Genomic DNA, 19,378 nt, shown 5'->3' with positions numbered 1-19,378 from the left:
TGTTTGGCCGTTCTGAGTGGCTGCAGTGTGACCCCTGTGGGGTGTCACCTGGAGGGGTGAGTACATTTCCTAGGGACCTGGGGCACAGCACAGTGTTCCAGGTGTTTCACGTGTAACCATCTGTCTGTCAGTTCTCTTTGCTGAGGATTTTGTTCAGGCGTCTCATGCACTTGGTGGGGGAGGTTATAAAGTTTACAAGTTTTCTGTGCATATTGAATGCCAGCATCTCCTGCATTTGTGTTTGATGTTGGAAATATTTTCTCTAAGCCTGTGAATAACAGAGTGACTTTAACTTTAAAATCTTTATTTATGTGTATATGTGTTACTATGTATGTGCATGCATGTGTGTGTGCACATCTGTGTGTGCCCATAGAGGCCAGTAGAGGGCATCAGATCCCCTAGAGCTGGAGTTATAGGCAGTTATGTGCTATCTGACTCAGGTGCTAGGAACCAAATTCAAAACTTCTGCAAGAGTAGCCTGTGCTCTTAATTGCAGAGTCATCTCTCTGACCCAAAGGTTTTTGTTGTTGTTGTTATTGTTCATTTGCTAAAGAAACCTTTCTTAGAAAAAGCTTTGCCTTAGGGAGTGTCTGCAGACCGCTTACCCATTGTTACCCTTTGACATCAGTGTGGCATATTTTGCCACCATTGGCCCTCAGATCCACATACAAGTGTTATAAAGCCCATGCACTATTCTGATTTCCTCAGTTTCTCTAGATGTTTTCTTCCTGTCAGAGGATTTCAGGGCCCTGCAGCATCTTTACTTGCCATGTCTCTGTGGGCTGCATGGCTTTCATGGTTGCTTGGACTTGATGACCCTGGCAGCTTTGAGGACTGGCCTGGTATTTATGCAGATGCCCCTCCGTGCACATTTGTCCAGTGCTTTCTTCCTGACTGGATCTAGCAGCTCCTGCTGTCAGCCAAACTGACTGCTGTGACGCTGACCTCCCCTAGCATGGCCCTGACTGCAGCTTTTCTTCCCTGAGAGCCACCCGCTGAGCCTGTCCCATACAGTGTGTTTTGGAAGGGGCTCAGTTGGCACAGCTCACTGTTAAGGAGTGGGGACTTATGTCCTGCCTCCTGGAGGGTACAATGGAGACTGGTGTCTGTCTGTGAGATTGTCCCCCCCCACCATGCCATGTACTGGTCACCCAGTCTCTGTGTGGGTTGTGCTTTATGCAGATGTCCCTGAGGGATGGGCTTCAGGATCCCTCAGGTCTGAGCTCCAGCTGTGCTCACATCACACAGAACCTGTGCGCATCCCCCCCGGCAGCCTGCAGCATCTCTAGATTGCTTATAAAACCTGATTCATGGACGCTGTGAAAACCACTCTGACATTGTGTTATTTCCTGGTTATATTTTATTGTTGTTATTTTTCAATCTGTGCATTGCATTAACTTTACCTGGGAAGATGTGAACGAACTTCTGTTCACTCTGGATAGAGCAGAACAAAGAAACAACCCCAAGCCCAGACTAATGACTTAATCAGGCTGAGTGACAGGAACAGTGAGGGGTGAAGGGTTACTTATAGGAGTGCCGGTGACCCTAAAACAGCTGCATCACTGCAAAGCCCCACCCCAACTTAGGTAATGTCCCCCTATCTGCAAAATGGAGCCCTGCTTCATTAGCCTTCAGTTTGTATCCGATAGCACCTTGGAAGAGACCACATGTAGCAGAGCAGAGTTTCATACACCTGGGAGGGAAGGCCGGGTGGGAGCAGCTGGATCTCAGGTCTGGGTCTGATAACCTCCCTCCCCTCGTCCTATGAGAGAATGTCCACCGGCCTGACCTTGGGGCTCTCTTGCGAGCATCAGCTGCTCTGGTGAAGATGGGGCCCAGCCAGTATGAGAGAGGAAAGTGTTTTCTGATGCTGGGGTTGGCTCTGCTCACCAGTGAGTGCCTGGTTGACACTGTAGCCTCTGCTGGGAAGCAGTTACCCAGGGTGCATTTGTTTTGCATCTTGCATTTCACATTTGGGGTGGCTCAGGTCAGCCTGTGTGCCCCACCTCCAGTCCCCACATCTGTGATACACTCATTATTCCTCCCTGTGTTCAAGTTTCCATCCCGGGAACCCTCAGTCTCCTAAGTCAGTGTTTCAAGAACCCTGCTAGAGGTCACCCAGCCCTTCAGAGGAAAACTGGTTTTCACTGCCATAGCTGTTGCCTGATATGGGAGGGACTGCCCCACCAGATGCTTGATTTCTGGGACCCCTTGTCTTATACATGGAACACACACACACACACACACACACACACACACACCACAGACACAGAGGTACCCTTCAGCTGCTGCTCTGAGTCCCTTACATTCCCTCCTTGCCCTTCCTGGTGTGGTGTGCTCTATCCCTGTAGCCTGTCTGGAGCTCTCAGCTGGCCTGCCAGGGTCCTGCCTCTTTCCCTTCCTCCTGGTGTCTCTTGGAATATACCTGGTTATGCTCCCAGGATATTTCTAGGGTGATGGTGTGCCTATAAGGTAAAGTGACCCAAGTTCAGGTAACAGCCTCTGCTCAGGTGTACTTGCTAAGTTCTAACGTGTTTTAGAAACCAAGGCGATTTCAACAAGTGAAAAATGAGGACTTTTTTTCAAGACACTGTATTGCACACACCTGTGTGGGGCCGGCTCTCACGTAACCAGATGCCCACTGTTTTGACTGGATGTGGCCAGCAAGCCCTCAGGATCCACCTGTCTCTGTTGGGGTGACAGACAGGCACACTTGCACTCCGCTTTTATGTGGGTGCTGGGGATCATTGTGCAGCAGGTACGCTACCCACTGAGCTTCCTCCCCTGCCTCAAGATGGAGACTCAAGACCAACAGTGCTCAACCTGTGGGTCACAACTCCTTTAGGGGGTTGAACAACCCTTTCAGAGGGGTCGCATATCATATCTTTACGTGATGATTCATAACAGTAGCAAAATTTCAGTTATGAAGTAGCAACAAAATAATTTTCTAGTTGGGGGCTCACCACAACATGAGGAACTGTATTAAAGGGTCACAGCATCAGGAAGATTGAGGACTGCTACTGTGGAGTGTTGCCACTCTGGGTCACAGAAACTTGTAGGTTGTCCTGGTGATCTGTGGTCACTTGAATGTGGCACCTAGGGGACCCCAGTTTTTAATCTCTGACAGCCACAAAGAGTCTGCATGCATCACGGAATGGAAAGAGAAAGGGTGCCAGCCTTTCCAGTGTCCAATAAGAGTTCTCTCCAGTTGCGCCTATGAGGGACGTGCCAAGATGGAGCCCAGGCTTCTGTCCTCAGTGAGTGGGCTGGAACTCTCCAGACTCATACCACCAAGGCCTACACTGTTGAAACCCTGCTGCTGCTATTTTGATTTACATGTGTGACCCCTTGTGTCTCTGTCATTGTCATGAAGTTGTCTGAATCACCTGGCAGTGTGAAAAAATGGGAAGCGTAGGATCACAGAAAGAGCTGGCCAGTTTCAAGTGCTCTAACAGGGCAGAGTACACAGTAGGGCTTGGCAGCCCTCTCCGCACTTGTTCTAACGCCTCTTTGTTTGGTCCCCTCAGAGACGCCCTTGACCCTGGCTGCCCAGCTCGATGATTCCATGGAGGTCATCAAAGCTCTCAGAAATGGGGGTGCACATTTGGACTTCCGCTCCAGAGATGGGATGACTGCCCTTCACAAGGCTGCCCGCATGAGGAACCAGGTTGCCCTGAAGGTATGTCCTGAGTCTGCCTTGTGTGGGCAGCAGGGTCCTTTATCTGGTCCCTGAGCTATTGTCATGATGGCCTTCTCTCTAGGGAACCATGAATCTCTTCCCACTGGAGCTCAGAAGGGCAGCTGAGTGTCAGGCTCTCCTGCCCCCTCTGTGCTCTAGCTGCTTCTAGAACTACTCACCTTAAGCTACCTTGATCCTTCTAGTCCACAGAAGGGCTCATGTTTCCAATGCATGAGTTGGTGCTAAACCCTGTCATGGTCCCATAGAGGAGGCCTCAAATCCAGTAGAAGTACTGACAGCATGGTTGCCCCCTGTATTGCAACTCTGGGAGCCAGACAGCTGTACCCACACCCATCTTCTCCTGAACTTCCATGTGGCATATAGTACACCAGTCTTCCCCGTGGCCATCTTCCCCACCCCCATTTCCCATGCCTGCCATTCCAGGTCCATTCCCCATACATACCTGTGTTTCCCACAGCCATCTCCCCCCGCCCACTTTTCCCATGCCTGTCTTCTCAGGCCCATCTTCTCCATCCTCCCCACATCCTCCTCCCCACACGGTTCTCCCCATGCCCATCTTTTCCCTACCAGGCAACATTCAGTCTCTTCCTTTCTTCCTTTCTCCCACATCTTTGCTCCTTGCCCCTGTCTGGCAGCACACGCAGTCTTGTCCAGAGAGAAGGTGGCTCCTGATGAGGAGGCCAGGTCCTCTGGCTGCATTTTGATCCAAGATGGAGGTTTTCCTCTCATTCCTGCCATCCTTACCTTACCTCAGCTGCACCTTCCTACATGTTCCTGCCCCTTCCCTGGGACTCACTACCCCTGACTCACTGGGGTCCCGCTGTCCTGGGTGTAAGTTCAAATGCTATGGCTCTCCTTACCAGATGTTACCCTGGTGGCTCTCTGTAGCTGTCTTCTGGGATACAGGATTCTAGGTGCCAGCAGGAACCTGTCAAGGAGCCACAGCTGCCAACTGTCTCCCACCTGGGTGCAGGTGCTGTTCCTGCATCCCCAAATATCACCTGTCACCTTGATTGGCAGTTAGGACTCTCCAGTTTTGTGTGTGTCAGAGGAAGGCAATCAGGTGTCCAGGCATGTCTCAGCCTGTGGGAAAGCGGTCCATGTGTGTATTCATTCCATGTACGAGACCAATGACAACTTTAAATTCTTCCCCTAGACCCTCCTGGAGCTTGGCGCCTCTCCAGATTACAAGGACAGCTACGGGCTCACGCCGCTGTATCACACAGCCATTGTGGGGGGCGACCCTTACTGCTGCGAGCTCCTTCTCCACGAGCATGCTTCCGTGTGCTGCAAGGATGAGAATGGCTGGCATGAGATCCACCAGGTATGGCTCTGCTCGCCATTCCCACTGCTGAGATCCTAGCCCTGCAATGCTGGACCCAGCCTGCAAAGCACCTGAGTGCCAGGCCCTGAAAAGTTTACATTAATCATCAGCATATACATGCTGTCACATTTATGGCTATTTCCCACTGTGCAGGAGAAACTCGGTGGCCACGTGAGGCTGCTGTGTATCTACAACAACCGTTATTTAGAGTGGGGATGGGGCTGAAGGAGTACATCCCTGTTCATGATATCTAGGCCCTGACATTCTAGGAACATGGCAAAGAGGGTACTAGGACCCAGGATGAAGCCCGATAGTTTTGCACAAGACCTGAAATTTTCAGACATTACCTTCTAATCATGAGACTGGTAGATATGTCACCTATGACTTTGTAACCATAGGGCCAGGAAGTGTGATACCCATGACCCTGTCAAGAAACAAAATTCGCCTGATGGTGAATGAAGGTGCAGGAAGGAAGGGTTCAAGTTCAAACTGAGCCCTGTACACCAGCCAAGCAGCTGGGGGAGCCATTGCCAGCTCCCCACTTTTAGACTGGAAGGGATTTCTGGGAAGGTGGGGCTGGCTGGCTGGAGCTAAGCCAGCATAGCTGGGCTCAGAGGGCTAGTGGAAGGAATGTTGAGTCCTCCAAAGCTGGAGATTATAGCCTGGAAGTCAAGGCTTTTGATTCTGGTGGAGTAAGGGTCTGGGTGGGTGGGCAGGAAGGTTGGGGAAGAGAACAGGGATATCTCTCATTGGCCTTGATATGGCTGGCGGTTGTACATCATGATTCTTAGTTTCTTTATCAATCTCTCAATGCCTGTGGTACCTCCCATACCTGCCCCTCCTGGAGGGAGGAGTTGCATGCCCACCTAGTGCCATCCAGGGCCCACTGCTGCAGACTGTAACAGAGAGGGAGGGAGGTCCTGCCCTCCCCTGGCCTGTCACTTATGGGGTTCAGCAGCTCTGGATTGTGGGGCCCCACAGCTTGGAGAAGTTCCCAGGCCTGCATGGACTGAGTGGTACTCTTTGACACCTGCTGCTGGAACCCCAAGCACACACTGGGTGGGGACATCCGAGTGGCAAGCATAATGGCTGTCTCGTCCATGTAGCCAATGTGAGACATGTGAGACCGGCTGTCATACCTATGCTTATTCTGTGAGGGGCTTTCTCCCCACGGTGACTAACCTTAGGTGACAGACAGCTGGGACATGGTACGAGGTGCTAGCTCAGGGTAATTCTAGCCACTGCTCTGACAGAGTACTTACTATAAGATGGGACATGTGTTTAAGAAACCAGTAGACTTTAGGGAAACAGTTGACTCTCCACACGAGGTGAGGCCTGTCCAATCAGCAGAGGCTCTTTTGGGGAAGCCATAGGCACCTAGAAAACCCCAGCTCTGTCCCAGATGCCTTCAGGCTCCACCTACAGCACCAGCCTCTCACCAGGTTCCTGCCTCCCTGTGGACTTCACCCTGGGGGCCCCATCACTGTGAAAAACAACTCTTTAAAACATTATGATTTCTGATCTCTCTGTGCCTCCATATATACATTTCAAAGTCCAGCCATCTTTGAGGACCTTCAAGGGTCTCATTCCAGGACTTCCCAGTGATAACAAGATTTAAGACGCTCTAATCCCTTCTGTAATACTGTGTGGCATTTACTGCACACATTTACCAAGGCCTGTTCAGCCATCTTCAGGTTACTCTCTTGATTTTCTTTTTTGAGGCAGGGTCTCAATCTGTGGCCTGGGGTATCCTGGAACCACTTCATAGAACAAGATAGCTTTGAACTTTAGGGAATCTGCCTGCCTCAGCCTCCAAGGGTTGGGACTGCAGGCATGATATACAGTAACCTGAATGATTTAAGTTTTTTGAGAGTGATGGTTCTACCATGTTTAAGGACAAGAAGAAAAAGAAGTCTATGTGTGTTTAGCATAGATGCAGCATTTCCCCAAGTATTTCTTCTCTCCATGGCTGTAGACTCTGTAGGTGACAGATTCACAGATACAGAGCGCAGGCCGCGTACACATTTCTACCCTAGCTGTTCTGGCTCTTTGGAGAACCCTGTTTCCAGCCCTGAGAACTGGAGTAGCATCTTGCCCACCTGCTTCCCTCTTTCCTCTCAATTCCTGCTGCTTCCCCTTCCTTCCCTGTCCAAGGTTATGCCCAGCCACCAGGAGAGCTCAGTCCCTCCCATGGTGTGGAGCAAGGTTGAGAGTAGCTTCCCAGTTAGTTGTTCAGCTGTCTCCCTGGTCTGGCCCTCACTCGTGCACGGTACCTGCTTGTTTGTATCTGCAGAGGCCTCATGGGGCTCCTGGCCTGTGGTCCCTCCCCCCACCCCATCTTCCCAGCACTGGCTGAGGACTCCACTGCCCATATGTTATTCACACAGCCATGAATGTTGCTGACCGATGGTCAGTGAAACCTGCCACCCACTCAGTGTTCTGACGCCAGGATGAAGCAGTGGACAGACCCCTGACCCAGGAGGGAAACAAGCTAGACAGGAAACAAACAGATATTTAAAAGATCACAAGTGTGTGTGCACACGCATATGTGGACATTTAGGAAGCAGGTATATGTACTCTGTATCCCTATGTGATCGTAGTTTCTGGGCTCGTATAGTGACAGCAGGCACTGGTGTCCTGGAGCAGAAAATGGGTGACTGTGGCTCCTCTGTTCTGCATATTTACAGCTTCTTCACTCATGTCTGTCTGTCTGTCTGTCTCCCTGCCTCACCTCCAGCCTTCTTGCCTGTCCCTTCACCAGGGCAGCCCCTCCTCACAGTCCAGTGACACCACACTTACAGGTCTGGCCCTTTTCATGTAAACCATATGACCCTGGTTCTTACCTTGGACAGCTCTTGGCTGTGGGACCTTGGCTGTCTCTGATTGCTGGGCTCAACAGATGCCAAGTTCCATCAAGGGTCTGGATTGAGAACTTTACCACTTCAGTGTCATCTGGACCTGTCAGTCCCTCAGCCCTTCAGCCCACAGACCATGGTTCTATGGAGACCTTGGAAGACTTTATACTGTTGACTGTTGAAGCCAGTCTCTTGCCTTTTCTTGCAGGGTTTGAACTGCCCTCTAGTGGTCAAGTTTCAATCTAGCCTGGGAACCTTGTTTTTTGTCTCTCTTAGCTGCAGGTTGCTGTGTTTACTAAACAGGGCAGACCTGGGCAGACCTGGCAGGAGTAGGAGGCACAGCCAACACCTCCTAGGTTATCCTTCCAGCCACAGTTCACACTTACCCAGCTAAACACTCCTCCACCCACTACCTACATATACCCTCAAAATAACCCCAGCAGGGTGTTTCCTGTTTCTGTTAACAGGCGAATGAACAGGCCCAGAGAGGGTAACTAACTTGGCTTAAGGTCGCAGAGTGAACAGTTGGCTGAATGAAATTGATCCCTGCCTTGACTTACCTCATTGCTTTCTCCTTCATCTTACCTGCAGACCTCTCAAGAATAAATCATTCTTAACATAACTATGTTTGCGGAGGAAGAGGTGGCACGGGGTGGGTGGGTTTTGTAGGGGTCCACCTAGACTAGTTCTGGCCCTCTTAGAACAGTCCCACAGCCCCAGATTTCTGGGCTCAGGATTTAAAGTTGGTTCCTCTGTGGGTAGCACCACCATCTGATGTAGCATCCTTCTGTGGAGATGTCTGCTCTCTCCTGCTGGCCCGTGGAGTCACCTTCTGGTAGCGCACATGGCAAGTGTCTGGCCAGCTCCCTGGGGTTCTCAGAGCTGTCCCTTGGCTGTCTGTTCCGAAGCCAGGTTTATATCACAGGACGTTTCTGCTGAGGTGTGCACAGGCAGGTGCTGCTGCTGGCTATATCTAGAGCTCTTGTTCGAATTCACATCTGCAAACTAATATCTTTTAATAAACGTTTAAGTTTTTTAATTATATCTGTGTGTACATGTGTAGGCATGAGTTTGTGGGTTCAGGTACCCATGGGAGCCAGAAGAGGGTGTCAGATCCCCTGAACCTGGAGTTACAGGAAATTGTAAGCCACGTAGCATGAGTGCTGGGAACTGAACTTGGGCCCTTTGGAAGAGCAGGGAGCTTTCTTCAAATTTTGTTTTAATTGTTGGATATTTTTATTTTATGTGTATAAGTGTTATACCTGCATGTATGTGTGTCATATGTGTGCAATGCTCTTGAAGACCAGAAGAGGGCACTGGATTCTCTGGAACTGGAGTTGCAGATAGTTTTGAGCTGGCATGACAGTCCTCGGAATTGAACCCAGGTCCTCTGGAAGAACAGGAAGCATTCTTAACTACTGAGCCCCCTTTCCAGCCCTTGAACTCATATCTTTAAAGTTTGTTGTTTAAATACCACTAGTTCTTTTCCTTGGTCCCTAAATAAATACATGTTCAGCATGGACACCTTCGAAAGCACACACACACACACACACACACACACACACACACACACACACAGACAGAGACAGATACAGAGAGACAGAGAGAGACAGAGAGACAGAGAAAGATGGAGAGAGAGAGAGAGAGAGAGAGAGAGAGAGAGAGAGAGAGAGAGATCTCCTTAAAGATAACAAATGCATTCCCACCACTTGTGGGACCTGGAAGTTTTCAGTTTTGTTCCTTCCCCCTGCCCCAGACACATATACAGCTATAGTGCAGCCTGCAGTGTGTTGGGTCCAACGCAGACAAGCTTCTCAGGAAGAGGAGAGCCACCTGGCTAAGCAGCTAGGTCATGATGGCTCTCATGGACCCCACTTACTCCCGTGCTCTATGAGTCCACATCATCAGTGTGGGGTGACCTCCTCATACCACCCATGGAGTGATTTTTGTCCAGTATGGGCATACTGAGATGGAAATCCTCTCATTCTTCCTAGGTGGCCAGAGCAAGGACAGTGTCTCCTCAGGTATTTCAGAACTCTTGAAACAGCTGAATGTAAGAGCACCTATGATATGCTTTCTACCATGCCTGTGTTCTAGAGCTCAGTTTGTGTTCTCAGCATACACATGACCCTCTCCACAGTCACCACCCTGCCTGTGACCTCACATGGCTGACTTCTGTGTGTCTGTGTCTTGGTAAACTTTATTTGTTTTTATTTTTGTTAGAAGAGGGTTTCTCTGTGTAGCTCTGACAGTCTCAGAACTCGCTCTGTAGACCAGACTGACCTTGAACTCACAGAGATCCTCCTGCCTCTGCCTCCCAAGTACTGGGACTAAAGGTATAAACCATTATTATCTGGTCTTTTTTTTAAAAATAGATTTATTTATTGTATTTTGTGTATGGATATTTTGCCTGCATGTATGTATATGTGTCATGTGCATATAGTGCCTATGGAGGCCAGAGATGGTGGTAGTGTTAGGTCTCCTGGAACTGGAGTTATAGATGGTTGTGAGCCACCATGTGGATGCTGGGAATCAAACCCAGGTCCTCTGGAAGAACAATGATTGCTCTTAATTGCTGAGGCATCTAGCCCCATTGGCTTGTCTACTTTTGCTCACTCCAGTGATCTCATTCTCACTCACCGCCTTCCTTTTAGACCAAAGAGTCCGAAGAGTGACATTGTAACACCCTGGTTAGAACTCTACTGATGTCCAGGAGCTTTTCAGCCCCTTCCTTCTGCAGTATGAGTTTGGAGATTTACCACAAGCGCCCAGCAGGTGGCAGTGCAGTGCTCAGAGGAAGGTTTCTTGTTTCCTCATTCATACCACATTTGTGGTTTGGCAAGTGGCAGACAGGCTGCTGCGTACAGCTGGGGTGAACCCAGCACTCTGAGGGCACCTTATTCTAAATACTCATGCCCAGTCCTCCCGAAGGCTGTCTGAGACAGTAGATTTGGGTGACCCCCAAGGAAAAAAAATTATTTTTGAAGGCAGGGAAGTAGGAAGACAGGGTCTGAGTCAGTGTCGTCGTGTCCTGAATTTGGTTTGCTCCCTACCTGTGTCCTGCTTGGAAGCTGTGTCTGGTGGGCTGTGCAGGGGACAGGGACTGGCTTTTGCCCCCTACCTGTGTCCTGCTTGGAAGCTGTGTCTGGTGGGCTGTGCAGGGGACAGGGACTGGCTTTTGCCCCCTACCTGTGTCCTGCTTGGAAGCTGTGTCCGGTGGGCTGTGCAGGGAACAGGGACTGGCTTTTACCCTTTGGTAACATTCGGGTTCTCTGCTTTAGAACTGTCTTCAGGGAGTTTGCAAGGTAGGGCATCATACAGCAGATGCCTCCTGGTGGGCTTTACTCCAGAGCCCGCTCATTTTTACCAACTGACCCAGCAATGTCAGAGGGTACATCCTGAGTTTACCCTGGACCCCTTTTGTGGGCAAGCCTGCTGTGCCCTGCCCTCTGGTCCCTCTGGCTTCCCAGGGTTTCCTTCGGACTTGGGGACAGTTGTTTTCTAGATTGCCTTTCTGCCTGCGCTCCTTGGCCGTGTCTTGAGGACACACAGGTCTGTATTTGTCTCCAAGCTGCTCCCACTGTGCTCTTGGCCTTGTGTCCTGTCAGGTGGCCTGTGGTGACCACTTGACATGACTAGTGGCATCGCTGTGGATGCTACGTCTTCCCTGTTGCAGTGAGCTAGCGATCCCCGAGACTGCCAGTACATGCGAGATTTCACCTGCAGCTGTGGCATTGAGATTTCTTGTCTGTATTGATTTTTGCCTTTGCCCAGTAGAGATTCTCCTCCATTTTTGCCTCTAGCTGGGTATCCATCAGACAGAAAAGCTACTTTTGTTTATCTTTTATTTATAGCAAGGAAGACTCACAGGTTTCTCCTTTCTGGCAGATATTATTGGATAACACCTGGTGTTAGCATCTGTCTGGATCTGTGGGTGCCCCTTTGGAATGGATCTGAACATTGTTTCAGTTGTTTTTCTTATTGCTTGACAAAACGCTGGACAGAATCAGTTTAAGGAAAGAATGGTTTATTTGTCTTGCGCTTTGAGGGCGCTGATGGTGTCACGGCGGGGAAGGGAGGCATGGTGGCAGGTGTGTGATGGAGCTGGTCACACTGCAGCCACTGTGACAGAGAGAGACACAAGCACTGGTGCTCAGCCTATTGCTTCGTTTTGTTCAGTTTAGGACCCTATCCCGTGGGATGGTGCCATCCTCATTTATACCTCCATGAACCTAATGTAGATACTCCTTCACAGGCATGCCCAGAGGGGTGTTTCCATGGTGATTGTAAATACACATAAGTCAATATGAACCATACCAGGCATGTTCCTGTCATTTTTTTCTCTGACACATGGTTAACTCAGGCTGTTGTGTGATACTTTTCCTGGGGAAACATGTCACAAAAATATAATCATCCCTGACTGATAGGAACCAATGACAGACTAAAGTAAGGATAACACTGAAGTCCAACTTATTGAGCCAGTAAGTTTGTTAGCATTCCTTATAGGAGTGTGGGGTGGGATAGTTATAGGAGCAGGGATGACTGTAAGTCCACCCAAACACACTGATGCCTCATGGCAGCTAGAACCCTAGAGCTCCCTGCACAGCTTGCAAGCAGCTCGAAAGGTCAGACAGTTACTTCTAGGCAGCTCTTCTGGTTTAAGAGCATCTTAGCTTATATGACTTTAGAGAGGCAGGGGCCTGTGCATCTGTTCAGTTTCAGGGACATCCTGAGAATTATGAATTGTCTACTTACTGACTCTGAATGGACCTCCCTTTAGAACCTCCTCAGTTTTAAGGACTTTCACCTTTAATATGGAATGTCTCAACTCAGGAAATTGCCTCAGCTATGGAATGACCATTTCTTCAAGACCTTACCTCTGTCTAATGTAGCATGGTGCATGGCTGCTGATAACATGTTTTCCTTAGCTAGAATTAGAGACACATGCACATGTGTTCTCTCTCTCTCTTTCTTCTTCTTCTTCTTCTTCTTCTTCTTCTTCTTCTTCTTCTTCTTCTTCTTCTTCTTCTCTTCCCTCCCTCCCTCCCTCCCTCCCTTCTTTCCTCCCTCCGTCCCTCCCTCCCATATCTCCGGGACCCCAAGGATGTCACAATCTAATCTATGATGTTTAAGTGTCTTACCAAAAATTGAGAAGGTACAGCCAGGTATTGAGACTCACACCTGTGATCTCAACATTTAAGAAGCTGAGGCCAGGGGTTGGCTTTGAGTTCTAAGTCAGCCTAGGCCACAGAGCTACAGAGTAAGGCCTTGTCTGTCCTATTTAATTTCCTATTGCTCTGACAAAACACCGTGACCATGGCAACTTATGAAAGAAAGTGTTTAATCAGACTTATAGTTTCAGAGGGTGAGAGTCCAGGATGGCAGAGCGAAGGCACAGCAGCAGGCTCAGCTGAGAGGTCACATCTAGATCTAAAACCAGGTGTCAGAGAGAGGTAGGGGGAGGAAAGAGAGAGAGAGACAGAGGGAGACAGAGACACAGAAAGAGACAAAGAGAGGCAGAGAGACACAGACAGAGACAGGCACTGGTGATGTCCTGAGTCTTTTGCAAACTCAAAGCTTGCCTTCAGTGGTGCACCTCCACCAACAAGGCCGCACCTCCTAATCCTTCCCAAATGCTCCCACCAACTAGGGGCCAAGCATTTAAACATACAGGCCTATGGGGAGCACTCTCATTCAAATCACTACATTGTCCCAACATAAAATAACACGAACACACATTTGCGCCCCTCCCCATACTCTGAACCACCCCTGTCATCTATGACCCTGCACAGTGGACATGCTGTACAAATACTTGTTCTGTTCTTTTGTTTGGGAAACAATGACACGAAAAAGATGTCTGTGCACCATCACTACAAATATGGTGTTTATCCTGAATATTTCTGATTGGTCACTGATGGTCTCATAGCTCAGAGGGACAGCTGTCCCTGCTTCCATCTTTGTTCCTCTGTATATATGTCAAAACTGTACATTCATCCATCCAGGCATGACAGTTTACTCTCTAGCACTTGGAAACCAGAGGCAAGACAGTCACCCCAGTTTGACACCAGCCTAGTCTACATAATGAGTTCCAGGTCATTGGGTGTTACATAGTGAGAATCTAGCTCCAGTTGTCAATCAAAAGAGAATTGTGTTCATGGTAAGACTCCATACCAGGGGTTGGAGAGATGGTTCAGTAGCTAAGAGCCCTGGCTGCTCTTCCAGAGGACCTGGGTTCAATTGCCAGCAATCACATGGTGGCTCACAAATGTCTATAACGCCAATTATTAATCTCAAAGACGGAAGGAAAACACTGGCCCAAGTTACTATGGCCAAATTAGTTAAAGCAATTTTTTTTCATTCATGTACATGGGCTGCCTCCTCCTAGGGTGGGGGTGTAAGCATTGGATGTGAGGAAGCCAAGGCTTTTATAGCTCAGGACTAGAGGGTTTCCAAGTGGGGGATTTAGTGGGAAAAATTGGAAGGGTTATAGGAGCAGAACATAAGCATGACACCTAACACCTCCTGACAGGAAGACATAATTGCAATGTGGTCTCAACAACAGGTAATCATAGCAATCATTTGAAAACAAAGATAATGTTGCAAGATGGTTATTGGCTTTTTGAAACAAAGACATTCTAGCTGTTTCTTGGAACAGGCAGTAGAGAACCATTCATAGTTAAAGTTATAGGCAGTGCATAGCCTAATCCTTGAGAAACAGAGCTTTAATCATAAACAGGAACAAAGCTAATTTGTCTTTACTGTAAGATGGCTTTTAAATCTAAAATGGCAGCAGGCTGGTTCTTCATTGTCCCAGGAGTTCAGATGCCCTCTGCTGGCCTCCTCAGGTACTGCATGCATGTAGTGCATAGACCTACATAAAAACACTCATGCACATAAAATTAATTAATTAATCCCCATACCAAGCCAGCACCACAAGGCCTTGGCTGTTCTTTAAATTGAATTTAGTCTCTTCAGCTTAGAGAAACTACCCTGAGTTCTTCACCTGAGCACCTGTTTGCTAAGCTCTGGCTGCAGATGGTCTGCTCAGCCATCCAGTGTCTGATCCCTGGACTCTCCCTACCCACACTCCTGCATCTCCACCAGCAGGGATTAAGAAGGGAAGAGGCTAAAGGCCTTATCTATGTGCCTGGCAGATTCTGAGGCTATAGCTATCTATTTTTGTTTCTTTTTCTTCCTCTTCCTCTTCTTCTTCCCCTTCCCCCTCCCCCTCCTCCTCCTCCTCCTCTTCTTCTCCTCTTCCTTCTTCCTTCTTCCTTCTCCTCCTCCTTCTGCTCTTCTCCTCTTCTCCTTCTCCTCCTTCTTCCTCTTTCTCCTCCCCCATCCTCCTCCTCCTCCCTCTTCACCCTTGCCCCTAACTTCCTACAGTCAATGCCCCTGTTTCCTCTCTCAGTGTCCATCACATTTTGACCCTCTCTGAGAAAGTGGTGGCAGACTCCTGGGAATGCAACTTCAACCTTCCTGAATTCAAATTATGTGGGGGAGGGGGTAATGAGTCTGGATTAATTGCTCAGTGAGCTTGTAGTAACCGAGTCCTCTTTAACTGACGAGAGAGCAATTAAATTAAGCTGCTACAAAATGCTGTCTCCGCAAAGCCTTCGAGAAGAGCTGATTAGCCAAATTGTATCTTCAGTTTAAGGAGCAGAATTCCCATCTCAAACTGGTTGAAGCAAGCGAGGGATTAGGCCTTATTTTAATGTCTCTGAAAAGCCCCAGGGGTAGAGTAGCTCAGAGGAGTCCCAGCAGGGTCCTCCATGGGCTTCCCTGGCTCCTTGCTTTTCCCTGTGGTTCTTGTGGCCCTCCCCTCCCCTCCCCTCCCCTCCCCTTCCCTCCCCTTCCCTTCCCTTCCCTCCCCTCCCCTCCCCTCCCCTCCCCTTCCCTCCCCTCCCCTCCCCGTGGTGTGCTAGTCCCAGCAGCTGTAAAGAATGTTACTTTTCCAGAAGTCCTGAGCCATGCTGGCCTTGACTCCCTGAATCTGCTAGGTAGGCTCCAAGGACCCTCCCTGAGCTTTGCCTGCAATGATGGAGCTGCCAGCTGCATAGCTGTGGCCTGTCCTTCTGCAGAATCAGGTGTATGTGGGTCATCTGAACCAACAGGAACTGGGCAGGCAATCTCAAGAATGAAGCAGGTGCTTAAGTGAAGTGGGGCCAGCAGGCAGGCAGGTAGGAGAGCGGGATCTCCTGGCAGAGCCATCTAGTCAACAATGAGAGAGCATCACCGGGGGCATGGCACGATAAATGGATGTTTCTTGGATGCTTTTAACAACCATAGTCTACTTCTCCCTCTTTGCAAGTGACTCTTACTCTCATTGACCCTGCTGAGGTAAAGTGTCCTCTGCACACTGATCAGAGGCATAGTCGTTGACCCAGGACCAATGTCATCATCCAGGAGAGTTTTCTTTCTTTGTCCTTGGTGTGGCAGACCTGCCTCCTCCTGTGAGGTCACTGCCTGGCGGAGGTGCCCAGTCACCTGTGCAGGGACCTTCCTGCCCCCTTTGAACTGGAATGGGGTGCTGTGCCTATTTTTAGGGTCCAGTGTCATGTCATCTTTGATGTACTTGTCCTCTTAACTCATGAGAGGAACAGTGCTTCCACTTAATGACAAGGACATCCATAAGCTTGGAAGTGAGGGCCAAGCTAATGGATGGTCTGGGACTCAGTCCAAGTGTGTTGGCTTTCAAACTACCTGGGACATAGCCACTGTGTCAACCCCTAGAAGGACCTGGAAGGAGCAGATCACATGATGGAGCTGTCTTACCCTGGGTCCCACCTCCTGTGGAAGGTTGGATTTCATTTAATGCAGTGGGAAGCTGGGTTTGCATGTGGAAGGACAAGTGTAGGCCTCTTTGCACACACAGGTATAGGGCTCAGAGCATCTTCTTGCCCATACATAATAGCATCCCACCTGGGAGCATGGACCAGTAATACAGAGCTGAGTATCCTGAATGGTATGTCACAGAGTTCAGCACCCACATCAGGGAAAGACCTATTTGTCTTTTGAACAACGTGTCTTTTTGGTTCTGTGTGGAAAGAACCCTGGGGCCCCTTCCAGACCCCTTGCCCAAGAGCAGAGTACAGGTTCCCAACTAGTCAGGGGTTCCCTGTTTCCACTCTTAGCCAGTCCTTGGTGTGTGATGTCTGTGGTCCTAGGTCTACAAAGCTAGGTAGGGTGAAGTCTTCTGAGAGCTCTGTCATGCTTTTAAATGAGTGGTAGGATGCTGGGCATAGGCCTGTTGCCTGGGCAACCTTAGGTACCAAGTCTCACTCAACATCTGTGTCTTAGGCCCAGCCAGTAGAGGGTGCTGGGGTTTTATTTAGTCTTTGTGTCTTAGGGCCAGGCAACAGGGGGTGCTGGTGTCTCATGCAGCCTCTGTGTCTCAGACCTAGCCAGCAGGGGGAGCTGGGGTCTCATGAAGCCTCTGTGTCTCAGATCTAGCCAGCAGGGGGAGCTGATGTCTCATGCAGCCTCTGTGTCTCAGACCTAGCCAGCAGGGGGTGCTGGGGTCTCATGAAGTCTCTGTGTCTTAGACCTAACCAGCAGGGGGTGCTGGAGTCTCTGTCTCAGACCTAGTCAGCAGGGGGTGCTGGAGTCTCTGTCTCAGACCTAGCCAGCAGGGGGTGCTGAGGTCTCATACATCCTCTGTGTCTAGGATCTAGCCAGCAGAGAGCACTTGGGGTCTCTGTCTCAGAACTGGCCAGCAGGGGGCATTGGGGTCTCTGTCTCACGACTGACCAGCAGGAGCACCAAGGTCTCACTCAGTCTCTTATCTCAGGCCTGCAGGTACGGCCATGTCCAGCATCTGGAACATCTGCTTTTCTATGGCGCAGACATGAGCGCACAGAACGCCTCAGGGAACACAGCCCTGCATATCTGCGCCCTCTACAATCAGGTCAGTGGCATGCCCATCCCTCACCCTAACCCTGGGGCACATTGGACACTGGGTGGAGAGACTGGCCAGGGTATCTCTGTGACCCTCACCTGCTGCCTTACTGAGAACCAGAGGCTGGTGAAGCTGTGAGCAGCCCCAGGTCACATTCCAGATCTACAGTCAGCCCTGCACAGTGCCAATGACCCAGGCTGCTCATTGTCTAAAAGACACAGGAGAAGCTGGAACCTCCTGTTCCCCTGGCTGAGTGGCAATTTTGCTTGGTCCCAGAGCCTGGCACTTGGGTAACCCCTCCCCTCTCCTTTCCACTTGTGGTTAAATGTGAATAACAAACGTGACTCTCATAAACGCGTGGGCACACAGTGCTTTGACAGTCAGCACATTCACGACGCTGTATGGACATCTCCACTCCCCACCTCCAGAATTGTTCATCTTCCCAGACTGAATCTCTGTCTCCCCAGGAAACACTGGCTCCCGACCCCCCACCCCCACAACCCCTAGTTCCCCATCCTGCTCTTTGCTTCAAGGATCTCTGAAGACTAGGATTTTGCAGGAGTTTAGCCACCTATGCTAAGCTTCTTCCACTCAGCATCATGTTCTCATGGTCTAACCTGTACTAACGAGTGCCAGACACTCTGCCTTCTGAAGTTTGTTTCCACACCACTGAGGGACGGGCACCTTTGCTTACCTGCTTTCCCCTGGGTGGACGTGTGGCTTGTTCTGCCTTTGGCTGTTGTGGTTTCATGTTGCCATGACCCTGGGTGTGCAGATGCAGGGTCTAGCCTCAGCTATCTTCTGGCCTCCATGGGGACAAACTCCTAAGCAGATCTCAAGGTACATGACACACTGGTGCCCACACCCCTCCCCCAAGCTTCCCTGTCAGACCCTGGTGGGCAGTGTTGTTCTGGAATCCCTACAGGCTGGGGGACATGGTCCCTGCTCTCTGGAAGGGAGGCACCTTAGTAGCTGGGACTTGGATCCTGGACCATGAGTAGGCTGAGCTGGATGTGGAGGGGAAGTAAAGACGGATGTCCCGGGGTGGGGGTGGGGGTGGGGTATAGCATAGTGCTGCTCAAAGGATGTGGGTGGACTTCAGGGCCAGCTTCAGCAAGCAGGAAAGTCACCAATGTCCTTGGTGCTCAAGGTCAGGTTGGCAGGGCAACCCCACTGAAGACGCTGTTTTCTTGTTTCTCTTCTCACTTGGTGAAACTTCAAGTCTGGGGCTAATGACACACGGACATGACCCCAGGCAGCCAAGGGGAGGGACTGGGGAAAGACTCTCCCTCTTGAAGGGCAGAGGGATCTCAGTGGTGAGGCTCTGCTGAGCCTGGGATGTGGTCTCAGTGAACACTGAGTTCTCTTCCAGTCTCAGAGCAATAATCTCATCGCACCACTGACAGTGACCCTAGATGAGAATTCAAGCCTTAGCTTACATCCAAGTTTGTTCCCAGGCCCTGATGGCTGGCCCCAAGTCCACTCTACTTCTAGCCAGTAACTTTCCTGGATCATTCACTCTTGAGAACTCCTACAAACCCTTCAAGGCCCCACTCACATGGTCCACACCCAGTCAAGCCTTCTGACCGTAGAATCTGTGA

At 49.9% G+C, this 19,378-nt stretch overlaps 1 protein-coding gene across 3 annotated transcripts in view; it reads left to right on the top strand.

The window, feature by feature from the left end:
- Shank2 (SH3 and multiple ankyrin repeat domains 2) overlaps positions 1 to 19,378 on the top strand; it is a 453,640-nt gene that overhangs the window by 88,195 nt on the left and 346,067 nt on the right. For all 3 annotated transcript variants that reach the window (XM_085841131.1, XM_085841128.1, XM_085841127.1), the window contains exons 7-9: positions 3,528 to 3,679; positions 4,857 to 5,024; positions 17,670 to 17,786. In XM_085841131.1, the coding sequence (XP_085697257.1) occupies positions 3,528 to 3,679; positions 4,857 to 5,024; positions 17,670 to 17,786 (437 nt within the window). The remainder of the gene's footprint in view (positions 1 to 3,527; positions 3,680 to 4,856; positions 5,025 to 17,669; positions 17,787 to 19,378) is intronic.

This window comes from Mus caroli, unplaced genomic scaffold (genome assembly GCF_978045245.1).
Source record: "Mus caroli unplaced genomic scaffold, Mus_caroli_1 scaffold_8, whole genome shotgun sequence".
Taxonomy (NCBI): Eukaryota; Metazoa; Chordata; class Mammalia; order Rodentia; family Muridae; genus Mus; species Mus caroli.
This window is presented reverse-complemented; position numbering and strand designations above follow the sequence as displayed.